This window comes from Neomonachus schauinslandi, chromosome 11 (assembly GCF_002201575.2).
Source record: "Neomonachus schauinslandi chromosome 11, ASM220157v2, whole genome shotgun sequence".
Lineage (NCBI taxonomy): Eukaryota > Metazoa > Chordata > Mammalia > Carnivora > Phocidae > Neomonachus > Neomonachus schauinslandi.
The window spans coordinates 23848584-23865674 of NC_058413.1; the positions used below are offsets into that span (position 1 = coordinate 23848584).

Sequence of the window (17091 nt, forward strand, 5' to 3'; positions counted from 1 at the left end):
GCTTCTCAAGGTGGGGTGTCTGGATCAGCAGCAGCACTTGGGAAACTGTGTGTGGGGAAGGGGGTGGATTGGGGCAACATCAACTATCACCGGAGCTTGCGATTCTTCAAGAGAGGCAGAATGCGTAACATCCTCAGACCCGCACAACTGGTTTCCTGCCTGGATATATGCCAATGAGGGCCCTTCTTGGCCGTCCGATGACTGTACCAGGGCCATGCCCACTCAGATGCCACACTCCCATTCTAACCCATCTGGACACCCCCACGTTGGAATTCCATGCCCACGGGGTCCTAAGACAGAGACCCAGGTCTACACAGCCCCTCCAGTAGGGTTGCCAAACGAAACAGAGAATGTCCAGTTGAACGTGAATAATTTTTTAGTAGAAGTATGTTCTAGAGGGTGCCTGGGTGGCTCAGTTGGTTAAGCGACTGCCTTCGGCTCAGGTCATGATCCTGGAGTCCCGGAATCGAGTCCTGCATCGGGCTCCCTGCTCCGCAGGGAGTCTGCTTCTCCCTCTGACCCTCCTCCCTCTCCTGCTCTCTGTCTCTCATTCTCTCTCTCTCTCAAATAAATAAATAAAATCTTAAAAAAAAAAAAAAGAAGTATGTTCTAGATATTGCATTATTCATTGTTTATCTGAAATTCAAATTTAACCCAGCATTCTATAATTTTATTTGCTAACTCTGGCAACTCTACCTCCCATGTCTGTCTTCTTAGGACCCAGCGCTGGCCTAGGAGTGACCATTACAGGGAGGGGAGACGTTTGTGGGTATGGGAGCTGAACTGACCCCAAAAATGCTGCAAACCCTCTCACGGTGGTAGAGGATGGGGCTAAGGATGGGATGAAGAGAGCAGTGAGCTATAGGCCAGAGCTTCTACTGGAACTGTGAGGGGCAGGCCAGAAATGGGAAATGGACTCAGTAGGCGTAACCTCCCAATTTTTAGATATTGATACATATTTAAAGGAATTCCAAGTTCCCATACAACACCATTCAGAGCAAACAAAGCCTGTGGGCCCTTGTGTCTGGCACATAGCATCGCTAAGGGCTGTTCTGTTGCTGGGCCCCACACCCGCACTTCAACAAAGCCCCATTAGATATGAGCCTTCACCCCAGTGGGCGGAGCGGGGGTGGGGTAAGTGGAGGATGGAGATGTGAATCTTGGAGAGGAAGATCTATCGGTCAACCTGCCTGCAAGGGTGTCCATTCTGACCTGGCAGTGACCAGTCCTGCTATTAGCCTCTGCAGGAAGGTAGAAGGAAAGCAACTCAAGTGTTAGAATAAGCTCTGATCACAGAATAAGAATACTAAGGAGATGCTGCTCATTTTTTGCTCGAAAGCCCACATTTTGCAGATGAAACATTTCAGAGAAGTGAAATGAGTTTGCCTAAGCCCAATGACTGATGGAGTCCAGTGTTCTTTCTGCTCCCTCACGTGGCTACTTGTCTTCAGGCATCCCTCACAGAAGGCAAGAGACATGATTCCCTTCCCACAATTTGGGACAACAGGAATCTTGCTTTAAAATCGGGCTTCCAAGAAAGGGAGGGGGAAGAAAAAGAGGAAAGAAAAGTCTCCCTGCCCCATCTTCTCTACTTCTGAAAACGGGAGAAACAAACCACGCCAAGAATATACAGGAATACTCAAAACCAAGAGGGTGACAAGAGCCTACAAATTGCTAGTTATGCAGGCACTCTCTCTTGGCTTGAGGTTAGATGCTAAACATAGACCAGAGAGCCCTCCAAAGAGCGCCGTGGTCCTTAGCCAACTCAGGCGCCCAATGTCCTGCCTCTCCCCCTTCACCAGGAGGTCCCAGCTGGCCAAAGGCCAAGGAAGGAGACAGAGTGCCGAGGCCGGCAGGAGGTCGTTCCTCAGTGAGACTGACCTGAACTGGATAAAATATTGCCTGCAGGGTGGGGAGAGTCTCAGTGAAGAAGTGGTCCCACACTTCAGCCAGAACCTCAATGCGATTTTCACCTACACGAGGACGAGAAGATGGGAGGGGAGGAAGAAAGAAAAGAATTTGTCATTACTTGCAGGAGAGGCTAGAGACAGTCCCAGGTCAAATGCAGCATGGGGACAGGGGGACAGGGGAAGAAGCTCATGACCTACGTTTGCTCTCGGAGGCATTACTACAAGTCAGCGTGCGATTGGATGGGAAGACTTAATCAAAAATAGGCAAATATGCCTTCTATCCCCCACTCCAGAAACAGGAGCTGAAGTTTGGAGATGACATGACAATGGGTGCCATCACAAGAATGGTTACAACATTCTCAGGCACTGTGCTAAACTACTTATCTACGGGCCGTTTCATGAGTAAACCCTATGACCTCATTTTACAGGCTCAGAGAGGCTGCGGGTCTAGCTCAACGTCACACAGCTAGAAGGCAGAGCTGGAATTCCAGAACCCATGCTCTTGACAGATTTAATCTGGGAGGATCACGTGCACAGTTATTGTTTTGATTTTCTAATCATGACAACACTGCTTTTTTGTTTTGTTTTTGTTTCATTCTGGATTCGAGCTGTCAGTACAGGGAGGGGGAAAGAAGGGCCTAGAGACTGTCACTTCCACCCACTGGTTTGCAATAACCAGAGGCCGGGTGGCGGGTGGGAGGTGGACAGCATGCTCTGCAGTGGTCACCTGCAAAACACAGGACCCACCTCCTCATGCTGTGCCTACTCTCACCCCTGGGACCCAGAAGGCTGACCCCAGGCTGCCTGTACATGGGGCACCCAATGCCACCAGAAGGCTGCGCCAGGAACTCTGCACCTGCAGGAAGGCGGGCACGGGCGGGGAGGGACCCCCACGGTGCCTGCATGTTAATGACCTAGGTGACACAACTGACTGAGTACTGTCTTTGCTCATCTGAGGCAGAGAAACTGGGTCAGCCAAGATTAGACACTGAGAGATACGTCTGGCAAAACACGGCCAGTTCACTGAGCAGATCTTGAAAGATTCATTTAGCATCTTCCGCCTATTAATTTAATGGACAATAAAAGCAGTGGCTGCGAGAGAGCGAGCAGAGCACGGATGTAACGAGCAGCGAGCAGGGCCGAAGACGTGCAGATTTTGAAAGGTCAGAGAGAAACACACTAGGGGAAAATGCAAATCCATAGCACCCTCTCATTTCCCTCCCGGAGTGCTAATTACACTCGGCTGGAATCACTTACTGACTTCTCTTGTCTCTTCCACTAGAATGGGAGTAAGCACGTAAGCCCTGTCTGTCCTGCTCACCGTTATTACTTCTAGTGCTTAGCAAGAGGCCAGACAGATCAATAAATCCATTTTTAGAAATCTTTGAGTGAATGAATGGCAAGTATCAAGTGTGCAGGTTTTCACAGATGCTAAGGCCGGTGAGTGGAAGGAAGTTACCATTTAATCCAAATATGGGACAGGACAGAACAGGACTTAATAATTAGCTCCAACATTTTCCTTTGCTCTTAGATCAAGAAAACCTCCACAATATTAGGCACTCTGGTTGCCGGGGGCGGGGGGGGAGGGGCGGGGAAGGGGGAGTCTGTTTCCTTCTTCTGTAACCTTACCCTTGAACTTGACCTTTCCCTTCAACCTTTGGGCCCCAACTATGTGGATTTTACCTCAGCCCCTCATGTTCACCATGATCCTTCACACCACAGGGCTTTTGCATGTGCTAGTCCCTTTGCCTAACTGTTCTTTCCCCCTCTCTCTGCCTAACTTACATCTGTCTGTCCTTCTAGTTTTAGCTCTAGCACCACCTCTAGAGCAAAGTCTCCCCACTAGTCAAACGCCACTTCTATGGATTGTAGCCTTAATACCTGTTGCAATTACAGTTTTATATTTGATGATGATTTGATTAATATCTATCTCCACCAGTGGCTGTGAGCTCCACGAGGGCCTGGGAATCCTAGGATGGCTTTGTTCACCACTGTGTCCCCAGCACCTAGCAAAGCACCTGGTACATAGTTGACCACCAATCAATGTCTGAATGTACAAGTCTTTTCAAATCCAGGCTATGCTAGTTCACGGCAGGAAGGAGCCAGGGAGGTCAGAAGGAACATCTGAAACATTAGCTCTCATCCTGGTACCCAAAACCAAGGTGACCCCAGCAGCTGGATAACGTCCTTCACAGAAGAAAGGGCTCTTCCAGCTCCTTTACTGATGGCCTGTATCCTAAGCCTTCCACGAGGAAGACAAGCAGAGGCCTTCCCGACATGGAAGAAAGGAAGGAGACTCGTTCAGGTCAGTGCTTATTCCCCTCCGCCGCCAACGGAACGCTCGTCGGCACATGAGGTAATCCTTCAACCCGGCAGCAGGAAGGCACCTCTCCTGGGAACCTGTGTCTAATTGCTGGCTTCACACTTCACAGAGTAATGGATGTTTTGGAAAGCGTTCAGAGGAGAACATCAGACAGACACAGGCTAACAAAACAGGGGAGCCCCGGGGAAGAGAGAGTTACAGGGACGTGACTTCACCTTCAGAAAACAGCCCAGAGGACTTCACTCCCTGCCAAGATGAAGGGCAGCTGGATGGAAGGGTCTAGATGAACACCCTACAGAAATTGTCCTCTTAATGTGCCATGGGAGTTTAGATCGCCGCATGTCTATAGAAGGGGAATGAGAAGCTCCTCAGGGTCAAGGTTGTTAAAGCTCTGGGAAATTACTGGAATTATCATGACTGATCCTGCCCGCAGAAGAGCAGCACCTGGGTAAGAGCTGTGGGGGCTGGGTCTGTGGCCGGGAGGCGGGGTGCCCGTGCATAAACACTGAGGTCCTTTCGGTGAAAGGATGGATCCTGTCCGCGGCTCCCGAACTATGTGTTAGAGCAAGAGGATCCTTTTAGCCAAACAAAATCTCTCTTGGAGCTGTAGTACATAACATAAAAAGTGGGGATGTCTGGAAGACAGGAAAGGCCCTTACAGGTTTTCCACGGGCCCCTTTGCGGAGCAGAAGGGCCGCTCAGACACCAGGACGAGAGTGGACCCCAGGGAGAACACCCGGTCCGGTGCCCCGTAGCGCACTTTGGGGGCTGAGCAGAGAACCTCGGAGGACCTTCGTTTGCCCGGGTTAGCATAGCTCCATTCCTGAGCTTTCACTCCAGAGTATTTATGTCGAGGGTCACTCGAATGAGAGGCACTGAACCTCCCCTTGAAAGCACTTAAATCTCTGGTTTTGCTCGGTATCTTTTTCATGAAGCTGGTTTTCCATGTTTCCAGGAGCTTGTGATAACTCCCCAGATGACTTCCAGGCAAATACCATGGTCACAGACCGTGCTTCTCTTCCCTCCCTTTCTGAGGCTGTCACCTTCCATGCTTGTGTAGTAGCCTGACCCCAACATGCAAAAGGGGCACAAACTTCTTGTCAAAGCCAGTTCACTCAAAAACAAGGCCCTGGGGGGCGCCTGGGTGGCTCCGTGGGTTGAGTGTCTGACTCTTGATTTCAGCTCAGGTCATGATCTCGGGGTTGTGAGATCGAGTCCCGCATCAAGCTTGGCACTGGGCGTGGAGCCTGCTTAGGATTCTCTCTCTCCCTCTCCCTCTGCCCCTCCTTCCTGCTTGCATGCACGCACGCACGCACGCGCGCTCGCTCTCAAAAAATAAAAATAAATAAGGCCTTAGGCTAGGGGGCATTTATAAGGTTTAAAAAGCCTGAATACAGTTGTACTGAGGGAAAACAAGGTTACAGGCTCAGTCAGCTCTCAGATATACAGAAGTTAGTTTCTAGCCTCTATTCCTCCAAAGGTCTGCCGAGCTCTTACTCTGCGCCAGGTACCAGACCCTTCCAGCACCAGTTCTCATTTGTCTCCTATTTCGTCTTTATACGACACTGGCCAAGAGTGTCTTTCCCGGGGTGGGGGGGGGTGCAGGGGAAGGCACGCTCTCCTGCCTGCCATGTCTGTGTCTAGTAGTAAATCTGTAGTAGTAAATTTGACCTCCAGGTAGAAGTTTCTAAACTAGAGTAGGGAAAAAAAAAAAGAAGGAAATCAGTCTGTGGAACTACTGCATGCCGGATAATGGTGCTACGCCAATTACGCTCCCTATACTCCCTTTTAAACTCGTATCATTTAAAAAATGATAGGGAAAAAAAAAAAAAAAAACCAAGAAACTAGAAACGTGCCAAAAGTCACCCAAGCAATAGGTGGTAAGCTAAGATCAGGATCCACCTTGGTGGCAGCTGAGAGTAGCCCTTGGTAGAGTCATGGGGTTGGCCAATTCTTGCCTTGGTTCCATCTCCATTTGGTGCCCTTCCATCCTGTCCCATGGGCTCTAAAACATTTTAAGGTCAGGAAATCTTCCTTTGCCTATCAAATCATATCTCACTCAGCAGGTACCTGCTTAGTATAATGTCCGCCAAATGGGTAGAGCACTCCTGTCATATAGGACCTCGAGAAATATGAAAAAGGCCAATTAGGAATAGCCTGGATCAGACCCGAGAGAACAGCATGACAGGATCTGTTGTATAATTGATCCCTTCACAGGAGACCACCAGCACACATCCTGCGAGAACCCTCAACAAGGTCTCTGAGAAGACCACCCCGATTCTACCTGACTTCTCAAAATACAGATCTGACACGCACCACCACGAGTGGCCAGCTCCAAGGGAAGTGCTGCCGCCTAGCTGGAGGAGAAACGGGCGGGGTGACTCACTCACTTGGAGCCCGCCACTTTTGGACAGAAGCATTTCAGCTGTCCAAACATCAGAGGCTGAGTCACAGAGCCCGCTGTACGAGCGCGCCTTGTACTTGCCTTCACACAGCTTAATCTTCTCCTCCACAAACAACAGGCCTTTTGCAAGAAGCTGGTTCTGTCAAGAGAGAACAAAGAACACAAGGGTTGGGCCACTTCAGAGAGTGACAAAACCTTCTTCCACTTCCCATGCCTGAGGGAGCGGGGTTCTAGGCACTTGTAGGCTAGTCATGCCTCCAAGTCTGAGGAGACTTTTGTCCTCTTGGAGGATCAGGCTTGGGGAGAAGTCAGCAAAAGAGGAAGACAAGAGCCAAACCCAACCGCCATCGCATCCCTTCAAGCAGAAGGAGGCATGCCTCACTCTTGGCTGGCTCCTATGGCAGGCCTAGGGTTGACACACAATGTCCTTCAAGCCCTGAATCTAAACTCAGAAGAGGGAGCACTGAGGTAATGGGAACTTAGGCAGAAATAATATTTTTTTAAAAAAGAAAAATTTAGGGTTTCTCATGCTAACGTGCAAGAGACTATGCGTAAAACTTTAAGAAGCCGTGGGTATGTGTCTGTCAGTGAGCGTGTGTGTGGAAAGCTGTGGAAAGAGAGAAAAAGGTTAAGTCCTTTTGCAATTGCACCTAACAACTGTTGGGTGTTGTGTGTGTGTCAGAGGCTTTATATCCTTCATTTCACCTAATTCCAACCCTCCCGATAGTCCCCTCTGGTTGGTGCCACTACCCTTACTTGACTGATGGTCAGGGAAGACACTGCCTGCAGGAGACAGAGCAGGTCTTCCTGCAGCCAGAAGCCATGTTCTCTCCACTCCGCTTTGCTGCCTTCCAGCAAATCTTCCCACCCAGACCCCTTCCTTCCCTTGGAGGGCTACGGCGGGTCCCGTAAGAAGCAGCGCAGCCTCTCCAGAGGTCACAGAAGCTCCAAGAGCAAGGATGTGCTGCTGCCCCTCCACCTCGCCTCACAATATCAGATTATCAAAGGCCTGTGCTTATGGGGTAGGGGGCCCATGGGGATATGTATCCTACACAAAAAACCTAAGGCATTTCTTAGTATTCTCCTTTACAAAACCCTACAACCCTGTTGCAACGATGATAAGAGCATGCACAGCAGAGTGGAAAAAACTTGGGTATCAGACGGGTTCAAGTCCCAGCTCGGCCACATTCTAGCTGTGTGATCTTGGCCTTCCTTTCCCTGATTCTTGAGTTCCTCATCTGTAAAATGGACCATACCAGCAATATCATAGAGTTCATGTAAGAATTAGTCATTGTAAATACACACACACACACGGTATTTTATGTCCTTAGTACTCAGTGGTGATGGGCAGTGATGATCATAGCTGCTCTCTCATCTATCTTCACAAAAGGAGTGGGAGGTAGAGAGAGTCTGTAACAAATGAGCCTACATCAAATATATTAAAATATTTTAACAAAAGAACTACCACATTTCTGTGACACATACAGATGAACCAAATTTCACAGAACCTATTAAAACTCACAAGAGGGCGCCTGGGTGGCTCAGTTGGTTAAGCGACTGCCTTCGGCTCAGGTCGTGATCCTGGAGTCCCGGGATCGAGTCCCACATCAGGCTCCCTGCTCGGCAGAAAGTCTGCTTCTCCCTCTGACCCTCCTCCCTCTCATGCTCTCTGTCTCTCATTCTCTCTCTCTCAAATAAATAAATAAAATCTTTAAAAAAAAAAAAAACTCACAAGATAGGGGCGCCTGGGTGGCTCAGTCGTTAAGTGTCTACCTTCAGCTCAGGTCATGATCCCAGGGCCCTGGGATCGAGCCCTCCATCGGGCTCCCTGCTCAGCGGGGAGTCTGCTTCTCCCTCTACCCTTTCCTCCTGCTCATGCTTTCTCTCTCGCAAATAAATAAATAAAACCTTAAAAAAAAAAAACACCTCACAAGATATGACCTAACTTCGAAAAGTAGTCGGCCACTGTTTAGTTTCAAGATGGAACCCCAAATCCGAGTTAGAGTGACATCTCATAGGAGAACACCAACTCTGTTAAAGGAAGAAAAAAATCAATTCCTTTACAAAGAACCGGAACAAACAGGTAATTAAGGTGAAACCCCAACTGCGTCCTCTCCCTTCCAGCCTAGCAAACGAATCCCAGCAGCTTCTGGGTCAGAAAGCAAGCAACCATCATGGCACCCAATTTAGACTCTCAGAAGCAAGGGTTTGCGGCAGCTGAGCCAGACGGGAAAGATTACAGAGGTGCTTCCACGTGGCAGTCACTCTATCGGCATGTTTCTGAACAACTGGGGCCTTAGGTCCCTGCGTGGGTCCCTTACTCCCCCCCCACTGGTGAGGTTCTCAGAACATCCCTAGGTGCTCTGTGGGAGGGCTCCTGATGCCATGGCTCTCTGTCACCACTTCTAATACCACACGGGTGTCCCAGGCTTCTTCCAAAACGGCTTCACGACCCTCCGAAAGCTCATGTCTCTGCGATGCGCCTGCAAATGTGATCAAGCCTCCCTCTTAATGCAACTTTCCTGAGTGTGTTCCATCACTGCGGTTATCTACACTTCCAATGGCGGGGCTGGGGGAGAACCAGAAGTTTACTGGGAGATGGAGAGAGAAAATGCACTGGGTCTGCATGTGCTAGGTCCAGGTCAGATCCTGAGTTAATCAAAGAAATGAATTCAAACCCTATATCCTATGTGTTAGGTCCTTAGGGGGTAAGGACCATTTCTTAGTTTAGTGCCCGAGGCTCTGAGAACAGTGCCCCAAACACGGCAGATGCTGAGAGTGTATGTTGCCTGTTTTGGTGCTAAAGACCATTTTGAACTTTTAAGACATCAAGACAAGAGACAGAATGTGTATAAGATGGGAGAAAGAGAAAAACAGCATCACTAAATTTGTTGACATTTCTTCACTCGGTAAAAATCACTTTGTCTGGATCTTTTTTTTTTTAAGATTTTATTTATTTATTTGACAGAGAGAGACACAGCGAGAGAGGGAACACAAGCAGGGGGAGTGGGAGAGGGAGAAGCAGGCTCCCCGCAGAGCAGGGAGCCCGATGCGGGACTCGATCCCAGGACCCTGGGATCATGACCTGAGCTGAAGGCAGTCGCCTAACCAACTGAGCCACCCAGGCACTCTGTCTGGATCTTAAAGGATAAACTTTAAGAGATGGCCCGGGTTCTCCTTCCTTCTCTCTCCTAGATCTTCCCCCTTCAAGGAGACATTTGGAAAAAAAAAACCAAAACATTTTGTTCTTTTTTAAGAAAAATAAATTACTTGTGGATTAGAGAGAAATGGAAAAGAAAATATTCTTTTTAAAATTCTCATGATACACAGCATGGCAATCCTTAACTTAGACCAAATAAGAGCAACAAAAACTTGGGCTCAGGAAGGGACTGGAGGGAGCATCTAGCCATGCTGCCATCTCCCCAGCCCTGCGGTCAAAATCCACTGGTCACACACAGTTTTGATGGTATTTGGGTGGACTCCTTTTCCAGGAAATGAGTCTCTAGATTTTATTCGGCACGTGTGCACAGAAGAAGGACCTTTGGGGCCAGCCTAGCCCACAGCCCCCCCACCCCTTCTGGAGAAGCACCTGTCATCCGCTTAATGGACCTCTGCCCCACTGTGCAAGCTCAAACCCCTTGACCCCAGGCTGCACTGTAGGCTTAGCCGACTGGCCTGGTTCCGACCCCACCCCCTGACCCAGGCCCCAAACTGAGCCAATGGTCTTCTCTCCTGGGAATCTGCAGTCAGGCAGGACCCTGTGGAGGTTAGGGTCCTGTGTGACTGCAGGCTTCGTGGCCTGAAGGGCCTCCCACTTGGGCTTAATGCTCTGCAGTTACTGTTTCAATTCTTATTATTTTTATCTTTGAACTTGTGTTATGTAAGTGAAATTGGGGCCATGGAGGACGTACCAAGTGCTTGGGGTCTCAGCTCCCTTGTGGTCTTGCCTCCTACCACCTCCCCAGGAGGGGTATTCCACACTTGCTCCCCACCCCCTGGTGGCTGGCCCCACTGCAGGGTCTCCCTCACCCTGCCCACCTCCCACTATCCTCCTATTCCCCAGATGGTGAAAAGGGTCCTGTCGGTGGGGGCCCAGGCATAGGTACAGGGAGGGTAAGGTTGGGTGCATGCCCTGCAGCATCCCGGGGAGGGGCCTGGTGGCAGCCCTCCCCGCCCAGCTGCCAGAGGGGTGGCTCAAGTGCTGGTGGCTCAGAGGGGGGGCTCTTGGCCACCCCTGATCTGTGGAGTGAGGGTGCAAAGGTTACAATCTCTTGGGGGTTCGCCTGTCCACCATGGGTTGCAGCTGCAGGCCCACAGGAAGGGGAGACTGATTTCCCCACCCTGGTCATGGCCAAATTTTTATTTTGCACTGGGCCCTATAAATTATGAAGCCCGCCTTGTCGGCTGGTCACTTCACCTAAGGATGTGCCTCCTGGACATCTGTGGAGCTTAAGGCTGCTGAGACCTAAAAGAGGCGGGGAGGAAAAAAAAAAAAAGGAGAGAGAAGAACCACCCTTGAATCGGGCATCCATCATGCGTGGTCTTTCTAGGCACCTGTTCTCCCTAGAACTCACGGCACAGCATTCCCAGCCCTTGACAAGTGCCTGACTCTGGAAGGTCCCGAGTACCTGCTCGCTGTGGGCAGTGGTGATGGAGCCTTGGGGGGCCAGAGCTGGAAAGAACCTGACTTTTCTCTGGTCCCACTCCCTGCCCCATGGCAGCAGCCACCCCCCCCCACCGCCCACCTCCCCAGGCCTAAGGCTTCAAGCTAAAAAAACACTTACGTGAAATAGCAGCTCCTAGGAAATGATTTGGGACTTGGAATGAGGCCCGTGGTTACTTAGTGCCTCGCCCCCACCCCAGAAATGAACTTAGCGGTGGAATACACAGCATTTCAATGAAGGGGCAGAGGAGCGTAGACGTGAGAAACAGCTGACACGTCTATTTTTTCTAAGACATCCCAAAAACAGGCTGCCCATAGAAAAGTGAGGTTCAGCTAGGAAAAATGCAAAACACAAGGCTGTCTGGGGAAAGGCACCCAAACCACCCAACCTTGACCTCCTTTTCCCCAGGCCACGTTACTTATTCCTCCTGACAGCTGATGAGGAAGATTTTGCTCTTACCGTTTTACGGATACTGCAACTGAAGTCCAGAGAAGGGAGGTTACCCAAGATCGCACAGCTAGGAAAAGGGAGAGCAGGTATCTCTCCCAGCAGGTATTAGTGGGGCTGTGGGCTAGGCTGGGAGGGCAGGACAGATTCAGCTCATCCCACTGAGGTGATTTTGGGAGGTCAGGCAGGAAGAGGCAGGGGAGGTGAGGAGAAGGTAGGCTCGTCACCAGTATGCACCTCCTGTCAGGCAGGCACCTCCCCGCCCCCACCGGAGGGACTCAGGAAAACAGGGAACCCATTAGGCTTGGGGGTGGGGAGAAGGACACAGACCCCCATCTTCCCAGGGGAAAGAACTTTCCATACAGCGGGAATCCTGTAAATGTTAAGGCCACTGGCCACCCGCTCTTCTACTAGTTTAGCAGTGACGACGATGATGATGATGGAAGGACAGGAGAGTTACTGATTTTTACTCTTGTCAGGCACTGTATTAAACCCTCTGCATGCACTAGCTCATGATACCTTTGCCACAAACTATGCCCGTTTTACAGATGAAGAAATCGAGGCTCAGAGAAGCAACCAGCAAATGTGAGACCAGAACCGGCACCCAGGTTGGTCTGAATCCAAACGCAGGTCTTTCTCCCGTTCTATGCCCCTGGTCTATTTTAGCAATGATAATAAAAAATACAAAGATACAAATTACCGTATGTTGACTGTTCCCTCTGTACCAAGCACTTTGCATATAGAACATCTCCTCTAGGAACCACAACCACCTTTTGAAGTAGGCATCATGATCACAGCTAGCTTACCACTCAGAAAACCAGGCTCGGAGAGGTTAAGTGACATGCCCGCAGTCACCCAGCTAGTAAGGGTTCCAGCAGGGACCGGGATCCAGATGTACCTGGCAGAAGGGCTGGTGCTTTCAGCCCTCATGCTCTCCTGCCCTGTCACCTGGAGAGACTGCTTACGTCCTTGCCCACAGGGGAAAGTAGAGGGGATCCGTTCCCAGTTCACATGAACTGGGAGCAATCTCAGGGGATGTCACTCAGTTCCACCACAAAGCCTCCATCCAGCTGGGTCATTCCTGCTGCCCGACCCTGCAACCAGTGTCCCAAATTCTGCCTCTCCAAAAATACTTTCTCAGGGCCTCCCTCTCTGCAATCTACTCACTGTCTAGCAAGGCAAACACCTGGCTCGCAAGCGGATTCCATTCCCAAACGCGACATTCTTTCCGACCCCAGAGGCGTCTAGAAGCATGCCCCTCTCTGCCTCCTGAGAGCTTGTGTTAACCAACAATTCTACTTCAGGCATGTTTCCAGTGATACCAAGGTCTACAAAGGTTCCTGGCGTTGGCACCCAGCCAGTGATGGAAATGGAGGGCCACCTTCTTTTTTCCCCTCTGCGACTTTGAAAGTTCAGTCATCGTCTCTAAGGATGTCTGCATTTCCTGTGAACCTGGATACCTTCCTAGATAAGCAACAAGAAGGCTCATAAACACAACTCACCCCCAAGTGCAGAGAGTTCCTAATAAACCAGTTCTGGGGTGTGTGGGGGGGGGCGATGAGACCAGACAGAAATCCCCAGATGGAGTGTGAAGATTTAAAACTTGTTACAAATGCTAATTCTTCATTTAGTACCGTTTCAGTGGTCATTAAGAGGGTGAATTGGGGCTTTTAACAAAGTTGTTTTAGGGGCACCTGGGTGGCTCAGTGGGTTGAGCGTCTGCCTTCAGCTCAGGTCATGATCCCAGGGTCTGGGGATCGAGTCCCACATCGGGCTCCCTGCTCAGCGGGGAGTCTGCTTCTCCCTCTGCCCCTCCCCCTGCTTGTGCGCTCTCTCTCTCTCAAGTAAATAAATAAAATCTTTTTTTAAAAAAGTTGTTTAACAAGGAAGCCTAAAAACAGTCCATGTCTGTTTCACTGGACACCTAAACAAATAAAATTTTAAAACACTGAAATTTTTTTTCCCTGGGGTTTTTCATAGGATGCCGTAAGGGCATCCTTTAACATTAAAAGTAGAACCCAGATTTTTCTCCTGTGGCCAGATGGCCTGGGTTTGATACCTGCTCTCCCTTTTCCTAGCTGTGCGATCTTGGGTAACCTCCCTTCTCTGGACTTCAGTTGCAGTATCCGTAAAACGGTAAGAGCAAAATCTTCCTCATCAGCTGTCAGGAGGAGTAAGTAACGTGGCCTGGGGAAAAGGCTTAGTGAGTTTCTCAGACTTGCGTGGGCATCAGAATCACGGACACTTTCTGATTCTCTGAGTCTGAGGCGGGGCCTGAAAATTTGCTTTTCCAACACGCTCGCAGATGGCGATGAAGATGCCGGTCCGGGGACCACACTCCTGAGAGCCAGCAGCTTAAGACAGTGCCTGGTGCATAAATGCGACAAAGTGTTAGCCGTCGTGACGGTCATCGCTTTGGTCCTCCTTATAGATCTTCGCCAGCCTCAGAAAAAGTTGCCCTGTTGCTTTCCACGCCTAACAAGTATTTCTCAGCCCTTCCAACTCAGTCGTTATTCCTCGTGGGCCACTGAACCTCTGCACGTGTCCCCGTATCTGAACACCGCATGCATTTCCAGCATCCCCTTTCCCCCACACACACACCTGCCGCCCCTCCTCCATCAGTGCCCTTGAGCCCGGCTCCTGCCAGCTCTATGGGAAATCACCCAATTTCATACATAATGGTTTCCTGAACACACGTCCTCGTGTGGAACGAGACACTTACATGATATAAGGAGGAGTTCTGCTCCCGTAGAGCTAAGAGGGATTATAAAATCCCTAATTAATTACACCTCATCTGCGGATGATATACTTCCAGCGTTTTGCACCTATGTGTTCTTTCTTTCGCAACTGAATGTTCACTACCCTAAGGCCAGTGAGGCTAAAGACCTGCCATGTCGGCGTGCCTGTTGAGTTTCATCTTGATCTCAATTATATGAAGACTTACGGTTATCAATTTCACCAGACCCATCCTTTCCACTTACCTTCATAAAATTTGAGAGAAGTCCAATAAAAATATTCAAATAATTGCAGAGAATTCAGGTAATTGTCGAAGGGATGAAGTATGGCAGAGCTGCTGAAAGATAACAGGGCGGTCTGTCGGGCGGCCCCCCACGAGAGTAGCCTGAAACATCCAGGGGTCTTTCTCAAAGCCCCCAGACAGGGTACCACCCTATTTTCTCCCCTCACAGCAGCCAAGGAAAGCTTCCAGGCACCCCCTGCCCCACATATTTACAAACTCCACAATGCCTTTCTTCCAAGTATTGGCCAAATCTGAAACACAACCTGTAACAATGTTCTCACCTAAAGGCATCATCCCCTCCCCTCTTCCTTGTCTTTTCGCTGGAGCTCAGCCCACTTGTTCAACACTCCATCCCTTGCTACCCTCTGTCCACCTGATCATCTTTTTCCATTTGGGGAATCCCATCGGTTGGAGAAGACTTCCCAGGCTGACCAAAGAGGAGCTGAAACTTTTCTCCTCTATTCCATTGGGTTTGGAAAAAAAAAAAAATCACACACAAGTGATTTTCCCCACTTTTTATCGTTCTCTCCACCCAGCTAGCTGTGGATTCTAACCAGTCCCATCTTTGCCCCCTACAAAATCTACTTATTCTGGGCCTCTTTGGAAGCCCTTACCATCCATTCGGGTTTTCAGTTAACACGACACAGTGTGGTATGCATCTGCATGGATGCATCTACATCCCTGTTCTGTCTGCAATCTCCAACTCCACAGTGGCCACGATGCTTCAATGTTTCCTCCTTTGGCTCTGCCATAAACCCTCAATGAATTTTCCCTGATAATGAAGAGCTAAGGAGGAAACCGGCCTCCTGGGACTCACAGATATGGGTAGTAGGGGGGAGGTATTTGTATCAAACGCTACCAGGTCATCCATCACCTTTAGGCATTAGGGTGACTAAATTTCCCCCTTTCCTAGGTACTATATCATTCAGAGCCACTGACGATAGACAGAGTTTCTTTTTTTTTTTTAAGATTTTATTTATTTATTTATTTGACAGAGTCAGCGAGAGCAGGAACACAAGCAGGGGGAGTGGGAGAGGGAGAAGCAGGCTTCCTGCAGAGCAGGAGCCCGATGCAGGGCTCGCTTGGGACCATGACCTGAGCTGAAGGCGGACGCTTAACGACTGAGCCACCCAGGCACCCCAGAGTTTCTGTATCAAGCAAAACCAAAAGGAATTTAACTTTCTGGGCTTAGGGGAAAGCTTGCAGCAGCCACGGCAACACCAGCAGATACAGGAACACAGAAAACGCTATCTGCAACTCCTCGCATCCCCATGCCCCGCACCACCAAGGTGGTTAACCACTAATTAGGTGATACAAAAATGCATAGCATTTCATTGGTTTCCAAAGTTATAAGGAATGAATTATCCCACAGAGCTGTCTCTATGATACAGAGTTCCCCTGGGAAACCCCAACCCTCCTTCCAGGCGCAATGCAAAACAGAGGGAAAAAGAAAATGCTGGAAATGTCAGATTTTGGGGGGATCAGTGTCTTCTGGAAATCTATCTGTGCTTCTGTGGCTCAGATGGCCTGTCTCCTGTGTGTCTGTAGACACAAGATAAGCACTGTTTTTCCACCTGCTTCCCCTCTGCCTTCACCTCAGGTCATTTTCATTATTCTTCGCTGAAAATATTCTTTTGTGACTCTTTCTTTAAAGCTACAAAGTGAGAATGTTCACTTTCAGAAGCGGCGTCACAAAGAAGGCTTTGTAAGTAGAGATGACTGGGTTGGGGGTCTGGGTCCCAGGAGATGGGAGTCCACTGCTGAATGCAGATGCCCAGGAGGGGGCCATCTGTTCCTCCACAAAGAGAAGCCCAGTGCCCAAGGAGCCCATTCATCATCTTCACCAACAGCCACATCCATGGTGTTGGGGTCTTCCCTGTCCACCCCTGGGTTCTGTTCCTTATTTGTCCCCAGACCTTCTGCCCTCCTCCTTGCCGGAGGAATGTTCTTCCTGGAGCCCATTCAGACTTTCCATCTGCCAGTGGAATGTGAAGGCTGGCCTCTAGAACCCTCCCTCCTGGATGCCCCTCCTCCCCTCCATCCTCCCTCATGGAGAGTTCTACTTGGCATGGCTTTGGGACCAGCCCATTTCCAAGAGGTGCCTAGCACGAGGCTCTCCAAACCCGAGTCTCTCTTGAACCACCTTCAGCATTTGGCCATAGCCAGGGCCGCCTAAACTGTTACTCTTTGCAGACTATTTTTCTTAAATCCATCCGCTTTTAAAACATACATATGTCTAAAAATGAAACTATAGTAACATCAGTTGCCATAAATAGAATGTAACTCAATCATCAACTCAAAGCAAAAAAAAAAAGGTTATGAAA

The 17091-nt window shown here is 49.6% G+C and overlaps 1 protein-coding gene across 1 annotated transcript in view; it reads right to left on the reverse strand.

Annotated features, from left to right (window-relative positions):
• Positions 1–17091, reverse strand: part of PRR5L (proline rich 5 like) — a 51305-nt gene that overhangs the window by 15946 nt on the left and 18268 nt on the right. The window contains exons 4-5 of the mRNA XM_021685380.1: positions 6719–6776; positions 1882–1973 (exon numbers count right to left, since the gene is read on the reverse strand). Coding sequence (XP_021541055.1) covers positions 1882–1973; positions 6719–6776 — 150 coding nt within the window. The remainder of the gene's footprint in view (positions 1–1881; positions 1974–6718; positions 6777–17091) is intronic.